We start from the raw sequence: 11551 nt of genomic DNA, 5'->3' as shown, positions 1-11551 counted from the left end.
ATTAATTAATAGATGAAATCCATAATATTCCTCTAAAAGTGAAATCCAGAAATAAAAAAAATCAAGGCTGTCATAACAGCATCAACTTCAAAATCAGAAACTTTAGGACTCAGAAAAACCCAGTAGATATAATAACCAGAACCCTGATCTTCTCTTTCATTGAACTTAGAACTGCATATGAACAAAAACATTAGACTATTGATTTGTTGACAGATGGAAGGAGGCCGTAAGAATGACTATGAATTCCTCACCTCCCAAAATTTCTTCCAGATTAATTTTTGTACCTTCCATCAAATACAACAAATGCAAACCCTGCAATATTACAAGCAATCTAAGGCAACCTAAATTAAATCTTTCAGTAGAACAAAGGAGATGAATTCAACAATACAAAAACCTAATGTACAACTGTGGCAAACAAAGATGATTTGCCACGCCAGGGCCTTCCTATTAAAGACCCTTGGCATTCCTACTACCTCCCTACATCTCCTCCTTGGCTTCTCCAAGGTTCCTCCCTAACAATCCCATTTACTGAGTGACCTCCAACACCACCATACTGTTGACTGGCATAATGCAATTTCAGTGCCGCCACAGGATCTGAAATCCCACTGCACGAACCTCCAAGAATATCCCCTCCCTGTACAACATTCAATTTAACCACACCCTTTCCCTGCTGCTTTAAGGTTTCAAAACCATTCCTTTGTACCTCAGGGAACACGACATCCTGAGGCCTTTTCTTCATATCTAGTCTAAATGGCTGCAGACCATCTTGGTTTCTTAAAATCGTATAATCTATAACATTCCCGCCGTTACTGCTGCTGAACTCCCTTGGCGAGAAAACACAAGCACCATTCATATTGCATTCATTACCATTCACAGCTGCTGGCAAGGGCTGTTGCTCTGACTTTGGCGAGGATATTGAGTAGTTAGAAAACGCACCAGGATACTTGGCTAGTAGCAAAGCTGAATCAGGCAAAGTCGGAAAACCAGTTTGTATCTTAGTTCCATCCCAAAAACCATAACTCCTAATTGGAACATTCTCCAGACCTAAAAAACTATTATGGTCATCAGCAAAGCTCGTAGAATTCCCATTTACTTCTTGACTGGAATGGTGCTTGGCCTTCTCATCATGCAAAACAACATTAGAAGTCGGTTTATCGACTGAAGATGTTTTGCTGAGAATCTTTCCAAATAATTTTACATTACCATTTCTACATGACTTCTCTGTTTTTGAAGAGCAGCTGGAGCCAAGTTCATCTTCGCTCTGTTGAAGAAGAGGAAGCTCAGCAACTGAGTTGTGAGATACAGCACGACTACACTTTCTGAGAAAAGAACGTTGATATGATTGATCAATACTCTCATCTCCAACAGTGCGAACATCATGCAATTCTGACTTGACTGACAAGTCTAATGGGAAACCTTTTAAATCACGACAGAGTTCACTTTGATTCATCATAGAGCTACCAGACAGGAGATGATGCACATTACCCACAGACGATGATTTAAACAACCCATCTCTAGGATTTACAAATTTGACGGGTGCAGAAGATACATGCACTTCTGATATGCTGTCAGAGATTCCAGAAGCAGCTTCCATATCCATAGCAACACCTGAATCGTGATGCGCAACATCAGTAGCACTTCTACAAAGTAATGTGTTCACCTTAGTTTTATCATCCTGGATCATCAGATGAAATTCAGATCTTTTGGTATCAACAGCTGTAGCAGAGTCCTTAACCATGACATCGACCATCCCACGACAAGCAAGTGGATCTGAGACGTCTGCCAGGTGACCTTGTGGAATCGAATCTTTCAGTACCAAATCAGAATCCTTATGATCCAACTGTCCTGGACCACAATTTTCTTCCAACGCATTCAATTCAACAATAGCATCAGGTTTCGACACATCTTGATTAACCTGCACCAGGTCTTCATCTATTCTCGAACCTGATTTGTCACTACAGACAATAGAACCAGTCTCCACAATGCCAGCATCTTCAGTGTCGCTTCCTCCCCCATTAGTATCATTACTTGCATGATTTCCCCCACTGCCAGAGGGTAAAATGTCCAGACCAAGACACTTCCGTGCCTTACTGAAAAAAACTTTACATTGATCACTTGACTTTGTCCTCACACGTCGAGAAATCATCAAAAAATCCTTTCCATGAGACAAGAATGCCTGCACAAACAAAGTCTTTTCATCATCTGTCCAGTCAACAGGGTCCATCTCTCCACAGCTCTCATCTGAACAAGTATCATCATCATCAACGTTCTGTGTCACCTCCGGAGTCAAAGGCCGTCTTATGGAAGAACCAACCTTTTGGTTCTTCCGTTCCTGGTTGCCTTCACCAGGATCAACAGAGCTAGTGATACAGGAACTCATTGCTTCTGATGATAACGAACCACAGATGCCTGCCAAAACATCAGCAGCCGCAGTCTCTCTTTCATCTTCAGCACCAAACAAACTACTAGAATCTTCAATGATTCCATCTGATCCTCTTGATCTCTTGTTGCTAGATTTTCCTAAAAGCAACTTTGAAGTTTCCAAGGCCTGATCAGCTTGAGCAGCAATAACTGAAGCTGCACCTAAAATATCAAGAGAAGCAGCATTCATCTCCCTACTCCATTTCTTCCCAGAGGTCACCAGATATGTGTTGGCAGATATAGGCTTCCCTATCTTTTTCACATCTAGCTTCTTGATTTTCTCAAAACATTCTGATTTATGGTTTTTGTAATAGAATTCAATGCAGTCAGCCGTAGTCTTATGATCAAGAAAAGAAGAAATTTTCCGAAAGTCTTTCCCATGAGTAGCTAGCTTATCCATGAAAATTTCCTTCTCTTCGAAAGTCCAGGGGTTGATCAAACTTCTTTCCTTCTCAACTGCACAGGGATCTTCAACTAATCCATTATTCGACAAAAACCTTGACATCTTCTCCTTTTCATCCAAGATCATAGCTGGCATCTTCAAACCATTCCTATAAACCTTGGCCTGGGAATCGGAAAGCAGCTTGCCAGCAAAATTGATGATTTCGGTTGTCGGAACCAGGCTTAAACTTCCAGCTGCAAAAGTAATAAAGTGTTCAAAATGAGGCATACAGACCGAGGTAATAAAAAAAATATTTACATAATTGCACTTAAAAAATATCAATCATCTCCGCTGACAAATCAAGTAATTAAAAAGCAACAGAGAGTCAAGAATGCTATACATAAACTTCTGCCAAATTCTATGAAAACACTTCTACTTCATTAACAACTGTTCCATTCATAAATCAACCCCAACTTAACTCAAAATAATTGCCAACAAAATAATTAATTTTATGCTCTTACCCATCAAATAGAATGATCTATTTGCTACACACCACCCACAGAATTTTATGTCCATGGATAGTAGAAAAACAGCTTCAGCTAAAACAAGTCTGTCAAATTTAAAATCAATTCTCCAAGAAATAGTTCTACTACCAAAACATAAGCTAGCAAACATATATTTTAACAAATGCAAATATGAAACAGAGCACTAAAAGAAAAATACTTTGATCTGGCTACATATAACACACCAACCACGAAAAATAATAGGATCCTATATTCTAACTACGAAATGCATGCAATTTCATTCCGGAAAAAAAAAAAAAAAAACACACACACATACACACTATGTAATGCATGCAAATTTCATTTTTCTAATCCAGGATACCAGGTCATTTAATATCCATGAGCAATCATCTTTCTGACACCATCAAAAGCTTTGGCAATTTTTCTAATCAGGGATGCTTCAAACTAATGCCGCCAACAATCAAGATAGTAAAATCATAATTAGTAGAGAAAAATGACTACTGAAGCGCAAAAGGAAATTAACCCATAAATCCGTAAATTTAAAACTATTATCTGATATATCACCGACATATTGATCCAATCTGGAGGTAAAGACCAAGTGGAATATCCTCATACAGTATGAGAAAATAACACATTTTAGCCCACGGTTTTTAAATTGAGCTGTTTCAAAATTTAGAAAAGAAAAAATAGAAGATCAAAATCCCTCCCTTGTTCCCTTCTTGCCCCTCCCCTTCTCTGGCAAACCCCTCAAGCCCCTCACTCCTGCTGCCAGCACATAGTTTCTTTTCTCCAGAAAAAATCTCCCTTTCCTCTTCTCTGCCACCACTGCTGCCTCGAGCCCTCAATTCCCCTTGTCTTTCTCCTCTTTGATCCCACAACATTAACATTTGAAAGGTAACTGGCAGGTTGGTAGAAATTTCCCTTGTTACTATGGGTAGAGAATTGAAAAGAGATAATAATTGGGGTTCGTTGATAAAAGGCAAAGAACCAAGAAAATACATGAGATGCTTCAACCCCTTCATCACTCCCCATTGTCTGCCACCAGTCCACATAACTTCTTTTCTCCAGTGAAAATATCTCATTCCTCAACAATACCACCACCTTGCTGCCTAAAATCAATCACTACAAAATGACTAGAAAGGTGATAGGTAGGTTCATGTAACAATTACTCCTGGTGGGTAGGACCGTAGGATAGAATTGAGAAGAGGCATAAAACTCGAGTTCATTGGAGAGAGAGAGAGAGAGAGCATTATTCACAAGATACCACATGACTATATTTTTCCTTAACTACAAATCATTTAAAGCTAGTTCCTTATGACGATTCATGTTAGCCGACCCCAAATCATTTTGGAAATAAGGCTTTGTTGTATCTAAATCACTAAAGCTAATCAAAGTAGATAAACCAACGAAAAACCCATGAGATGCTTCAAACTCTTCATCATCCAAGGTGTTAGCAGTGGCCCAACAAAAGGACAGCTTTGGTAAGTAGTAAATTTCTATATGATATCGTTGCGTGGTTATGTTGTAATCAGGTGTGCAGGAGGGAAGGAAACAATTTTTTTTTTTAAAGTTCAGGAGTAGGATTTACAAGAGAAATATGTGCCAAGGGGTTTTCAATTGATTTTCTTTTTCCACTTATATTAATTCAAAATAATTAATTATTTTTTCCAATAATTAATTACAATTAAAAAGAAATCATCTTTTCCATAACTCCATCCGATTATTAATTAGTACTCCACATAGACTTCACGGTTATAGGTGAAAGAGTTGAATACATTAAGGGGGCGTTTGGTTTGCGGATTATAGGTATGAGATATGGGTTTAGAATGACCAAAACTCATACCATATGTTTGGTTGTTAAAAATATGATTTTTAAACCCATACCTCAAACCCATGAGGTATGGGGTTTAGAAACCTTGGGGGGAGGTGGGTTTGGCTCATTCCATTCCCTTAGGTATCAAATACATGAAATTAAGGGGATGATATTTCATTCCAGAATTGAACCAAACACATGGTATTAAGTATCAATTTCCAACCCGATACCACCTTAACCCTATTCCTGATTCCAAACCTATACCACTCTGCGAACCAAACGCCCCCTAATATTTTTCAAGTGAGGTATGTTGAAGATTAAACAAATCAAAAGAAGCATTGGTAAGTTATTGTGGGGAGGAGAGAAGAGTGAAAACATATTTTAAAATGAAATGGGGGGACCATTAGTGGGGAGGAATATATAAAAATAATGTCACAACTTTCCAAAAATAGGAATGGAACATTTAATAGAAAAACGGCTGAAAAAGGGAGATGAAGCACTTGTTAAAAACGAAGGGAATAGTATTAGTACTTTCTGAGGTCCCATTGTCCCAATAGTGGTTCCAATTGCTTTTAGAAGATCAAGCTTAAAACAGTTTATCATATTTTTTACTAGAGAAATATGTATCAAGGAAGGGATTTTCAATTGGTGATAGTGGACATTGGAAACCGTCAAAAAGCAACCGAAACAACTATTTTGGGGGTGTAAACAAGGTTTTTCCCATACGGGTGTTACCTTTAGAAGAAGTCATTTTGTAGGAAATAATCAGAAAATAGCCTTAAGGGATTACATGAATTAATTTCCCAATCAAGACAACCACACCTCATAGTGGAAGAGATTGCCAACTAATGTTTTCCGAGTCCTGGCACTAAGGACTTACTCACAATTCTTAAAAGAAACAAATGCCGTCAATTAATGAATAATACAAACTAGAAAAGAAATAAATACCTACAGAACTTTAAATTTCTGTAATACTTTCATTACTTGTATAAAATTGATGGAAGTGCCAACCCATAGTTTAAGGAAAATCGATATTTTCTTTCCTTAAGCTTAAGCATGAAAGAACCCACAATAGTACAGAGTACAAATCCAATGTTTGTTGCATCCCATTTGGCAAGACCAAAAGGGGTAAGCTCAGTCAGTAAAATCATAAATCAAAATAAAGAGTCTCAGAAGCATAAACATCCAACTTCAAGATAAAACTTGCGGCATGATTCAGCATAACATTCACCATATTTCAATCTCAGCCTACAATTTTCTCACTTAAATCACAGTTTAAATCCTATCAAATATCTTATCCTTTACACAATATTCCAGCATCTCTCCTAAAGCAACAAAAATTGACTTAAAATTCTATACACAGGTATTTTCTTTAATGCCAAGAAGTGGTACCAACTTAATTAAATAATTCCATTAAAAAGCAAATTTGAAGCCACATCAAAATATTTGATTAGTAATTTAATTGTAAGATTTTACTTACCTGGTGAAGTAAAACGTGAACGTATGGAGGACCGATACTTCTGACTCCCTACTTGCAGAATACGTGAACTCGAATCTGGCTTTTTCTGGGGTTTTGCACGATGACTTCTCAAAGAAAGTAAACGCAAGTCCTCCTTCCAAAGGTGATGAAAAGCCCTGTATTTCAGTGATATCACTCTCTCTTTAAATCTGAGGGACCTTTTCTTTCTCAAAAACTTCTCCTTCATTGTGGAATCAGCAGGTGTGCAAGAAGCCCTATTCGCCACCATCGAATCACAACTAGGCAATAACTTAAGAAGCCCCTCTGCGGCTCTGTTAGCCAATTCCTTATTAGAAGCTATTACTGTATCACATATACTGTCCACTTTTTTATCACACACACCAGGTTTCTCAATATCAATTGCAATTATGTTATTTACTTGGACTACACTTCTATCATGGCCTTGACAAGATCTCCCCACATCCATTGCACTTTTGGTAGACTCAACAAACCCAGATTCCCCGGAAGAGTTTTTGCACACATCATGGGAGATGGGCTTATGAACAGGAGGTTCCACAAATTTAGATGTAGCAGTGCCAGGACTGTCAATATCCTCATCCTTGCTTTCAGCTTGAACTTCACCGGCATCATCACAAGGAAGTCTATCTTCCAAAATTATTTCCCCATTTGAGACCACTTCCAAAGGATGTGGTCTCGGGAAGACAGTTTGACAATCACTTAGTCCATCTTTATAATCTGCAGGCCCTGAATTTGATGATGCAGGACGATGGAAGCTTCTATCAGTTTCCGACTTCAATGACGTCAATTCATTTTCAAGTGAATCAATCTCAGTTTCAGTTAACTCCAATGTCTTTGAGATATCGCCTTTCCACAGCAGAAGTTTATTGAAAGCCGAGGATCTCATAAAACCAGAATCCATAGAACATTGATCATCTGCCTGTAGCAATTCATTGAGCAAAGAGCCCAAGTTGGCAACTGACTTCAGTTCCAATTTTTCCAACCTAAAACGTGAACCTTCAAGCTGACTCTCATGAACAGGCATTGATGAGACACTGAAGTTGCTAGCATCACCACCGGCATCTACTGCTTTCCCATAAGTTCTGTCTTCCAGCCCTGTTATAGCTTAATTTGGTGAGGAAATTACTAAAAGAAATAAATCTAGAAGCACATAAAGATAGTCAAAAGGCTTAACATATCAAAACTTAGGGCATTATAAAACAAACAAACAAATTCAACTTGTACTCACTACCGGTAAACCAAATATCAACTCAGGTGACCTATAAAAGTAAAAGATATGGTAGTGATGATTTAATTAAAATCACAAAATAGAAATACATTAATCAGATACAGACTTGCAGTAGAGCAGTAATGGTCAGAGAGTTGCAAGTACAACATCACGTTCAATGATGAGCTATGCCAACAGTATTGAAATTTTGAGAGGCATAACACCACTTATCAGAGAGTTTTTAGAGAAAAATCTTCTCAATATATACTTTGGAAATGAAAATATTCAAAAACCTATTCAGTGTCATGTGACAGTAAGCTGAAAACTCAACCTTCGCCACATATAAGGTCCTTTATTTGATACCTTGATTATGTTTTCAGTAAATAATTTAACTACAACCATCTGAAAGGAATACAATGTGCTAGGGATGTCATCTGAAAGGAATACATAATGGCAATAAAAATGAACAAGATTAATACCTGGTGAAGAGCTGCAGGCAAAAGATGATGGCGTGGCAGGCGATGAACAATCAGAGAAACCCGAAATCTTGGGACTCTTGACAACCAAATTTGTGGGGAGTGAATGTGAGGGTTCCACATTACTGGCAGAAATTGCATTACTTTTCACATTGTCTTCTGGGCCATCAACTTTCTTTTTCTCATACTTAGCCAGCCCCTCCCCCCATCCAAGCCGTGGTTTCTTCCGAGAAGATGTTTCTTCAGATGCAGTAACAGAGGGCGCACATGCAACAGCATCACCAGAAGGTGACTGAACAGGAGTAACTTTTTTGGGGAGCAAATCACACTTCACATCACTAGACTCTCCTCCAATACTCTTAGAGCTACTTGAATGGCTAAAACCAGAACCCCTAGACGTCAAACTTCCTGAACGAGACCACTTAAGAGGCTTCCAATCAAGAGATCCCAACAAATTCTCTTTATCAACTCTTTGGCCAGTACTAGACCCATTAGCATCACTCGTTTTATCAACTTGTTCCTTTGCATGAATCTGATCTCGAGGATCAGAGTGTGGATGAGAAGCACGCACAGGCGAATCACCAACTGCCCTCTGATCATTAACAATATGTGGTCTGCCTACTCCATTTGCTGGACCACCATGATGGTGATTATTTTCCCAAGACTGCCCTCTCCAATCTCTCTGGCCAAAGGAGGGTCGATTCTCCCTGTAAAATCTACCATATCTACCATCTCCACGCATCCCAGAAGATCTAAACATATTATTATCATCCATAAATCTATCAGCTGAACGAGGTGTGGGATACCCGTGATCTTCAGGGTACATGTGCCATCCACCCTGCTTACCATGACCTTCAAGATATAAATTTGAGAAAGGAAAAAAAAACCATCAATCAACACAAGGAGCAATCAACCTAACTCATACATGTAAACTAAATAACACTACTGAATTAAAACACAATAAAAACCTTTACAAACAACCAGATCCTCACCCCACCCACCACACAAAACATAGATTCGACATCAAAATCAGCTTCCACAACCCAAAACACGCGCTTAATTAAAAAAAACACGACCTCGAGAACGATTCGAGTATTCCAAATGAACCCTAATAATCTCTTCAAACCCAAAGACGGGCAAACAGTCTCAAATTTTCATCACTAACCTACAACTCCCTGGCAAACCAAACTCAAGCACCCAAATGAACCCTAATAAAAGATTAAACCTCAAAAATCAAAAACTCTCACCAACCCCCAAAAAAACACCCGTTTCACCAACAAAACAAGGGAAATCAATAAAAATATGTAAAATCACCCAAGCAATCGTTATATAATCAAAAGCCACCTAAAAATCAAAACAAAACCCAGAAATAAAATTAGGGTAGGTTGACCTAGGGTTGCCGACACAAAATAATAAATTCACCCTAAACAACTTTTTTCCCAACCCTAACAAAAAAAAAAGAACCCTAGATTCAAAACTCCCAAATTAATCAACAACAACAAAAATTAGGGAAAAAAGAGAAGAAACAAAGATACTAACCAGGAGGACGGCGAAAGTCGGAGGAAGGAAAACCCCAACGAGGGGAAAAATCGCTGTTATTGTTATTGCGGGATCCGCCATAAGAGGAAGAAGAAGAAGAATCCCTCCATCTCGAAGAACCACCAAAGTCGTGGTTGTGCTTCCTATCCCTAAACAGCTCCTTCCGATCCCACGGCAATGGCTCCGGCGGCATCAATTTTCTCTCACCACTAGAAAATCACATGGAACAACAAACGATTTGGGGAAAATCGAAGAAACCCAGAAGAACCCAAGTGTAATTCTGGGGTACGAACAGCAAAAGAGGTGGATCTTGTGAAGAAACAAAGGTGGGCAACAATGGCGGAAATTTCTCTGTTTTGGTGGGGTTAGAGAGATAAAGAAGATTGGGTTTTTGAGGGGAAATCTTGTGCAAGTGATTGCTCAAGGGTTGAGGTTGGGTTTGCTGAGGGAAGAGAGAGAAAGTTAGAGAGAGAAACGATGATAAGAAGAGAGAGAAAAAGGAGAAGAGAAGAGAAGAAGAAGAGATTAGTTTTTGAGGAGAGAGAAAGAAAGAAGGTGTATGTAGCGTATCTCAAAGCTTTGTGGGTTTAACTCGTTTTAATTTTATGCTTTCACGTCCGCCTTCTTCTCTTCTTTTCTTTCTTTCTTTCTTTCTTTCTTTCTTTCTTTTTTTTTTTTTGACAGCAGTGAAAAAGGGCAATCAGGCCCCTGGAAAACCAGTAACTAAGATACTAAAACAATGGAAGTTAGGAATCAGGTCCCTAACTGTGCTTAAACTATCTCTAAACGAATGAGCTCCAGCGAGGTCTCCCTGTAACCATCTTGACAAACTGGTAGAAGAAGTCCTAAGCTGCAAATGCCAAAACTGCTGCCCTATAGCTGCTCTCATACCTGCAAGTATAGCACTCATACAGTTGCTAGACGAGCCAGCTTGAATCCAGTCCCTACCCTGCTGGTCCCTGTCGTCGTAACTCAGCAGCTTCCACTTCCAATTTGGCCTTCCCCTGCATCTCACCTTATTTAAAACCAAATTAACTTGAGAGCACTCCCTGTTTCCTGCAATTAGCTCAGCCTTCCCTGCTGCTTGGTGAAGAAGTCCGCTACCAACCTTAGGCTCAAAACCAGGGGGGAAATCCTCTTGGGTGTTACAGCTGCTGTTGTGCCTATCCCTGGTGACAGTGTTGCGGCTGAAGCTCACCCTATTTTCCATTTGCTTAATCGTGCCCCACGCATTTGCTTGCTTGTTTCGAAACACTACCGCATTCCTAGCCTCCCAGATGCACTCTAATCCTGCAAGAAAAGTAGCATAGCTCTCTTCTGATCCCCTTAATTTATCTCTGAGAACTCGTAGCCAGTTATAGATCCAACTTGCGATGGGAATATTACTTTGATTGTCCACATTTAAGCCCAAACTACAACCCTTCCAAACATGACTGGCAAAGGAACAGTCTCTGAATAAATGTTCTAGTGTCTCTAGATAGTCCTGCGTGACCTCACTTCCTTTCGAGCAAAGTGGACATAAGTGTGAATTGCCTAGCCCCCTTTTCTTCCTTTCACTACCCACCGCAAGGGCACCCTTTAAGATCTTCCATAGCAGGATCTTTTGTTTAGGATGGCCATCAAATTTCCAGAAATTTCTCCAGTTAATGGTGGCTTGAGTGAGCTGACTATCAGTACTGCACTTTGCTTGA

The 11551-nt window shown here is 39.2% G+C and overlaps 1 protein-coding gene across 2 annotated transcripts; it reads right to left on the bottom strand.

The window, feature by feature from the left end:
* Window positions 1–227: 227 nt before the first annotated feature.
* On the bottom strand, window positions 228–10370 carry LOC145596061 (uncharacterized). Of its 2 annotated transcripts, none has more exons than XM_081652491.1 (4): window positions 9861–10370; window positions 8325–9173; window positions 6621–7733; window positions 228–3057 (listed from the first exon to the last, which is right to left on the bottom strand). In XM_081652491.1, exons 1-4 carry the CDS (start codon window positions 10051–10053, stop codon window positions 470–472), a joined length of 4743 nt encoding a protein of 1580 aa, XP_081508617.1. In that variant the 5' UTR covers window positions 10054–10370; the 3' UTR covers window positions 228–469. The 2 variants fall into 2 exon arrangements, with proteins under 2 accessions (XP_081508617.1, XP_081508619.1); XM_081652493.1 differs by having other exon boundaries at window positions 8325–9159.
* Window positions 10371–11551: the final 1181 nt, after the last annotated feature.

Source organism: Chenopodium album, chromosome 19 (genome assembly GCF_948465745.1).
Source record: "Chenopodium album chromosome 19, dcCheAlbu1.1, whole genome shotgun sequence".
Taxonomy (NCBI): Eukaryota; Viridiplantae; Streptophyta; class Magnoliopsida; order Caryophyllales; family Amaranthaceae; genus Chenopodium; species Chenopodium album.
The sequence above is the reverse complement of the archived record's forward strand: the minus strand, read 5'-3'. Positions and strand labels throughout refer to the sequence as shown.

What these genes read in the sequence shown, in the direction of transcription:
- LOC145596061 (XM_081652491.1), bottom strand. Translation starts at nt 10,053, where the DNA reads ATGCCGCCGGAGCCATTGCCGTGGGATCGGAAGGAGCTGTTTAGGGAT. An exon ending in CGACTTTCGCCGTCCTCCTG is followed by an intron (nt 9,174 to 9,860) that starts GTTAGTATCTTT and finishes TATATCTTGAAG; the next exon opens with GTCATGGTAAGCAGGGTGGA. An exon ending in TGCCTGCAGCTCTTCACCAG is followed by an intron (nt 7,734 to 8,324) that starts GTATTAATCTTG and finishes AAGCTATAACAG; the next exon opens with GGCTGGAAGACAGAACTTAT.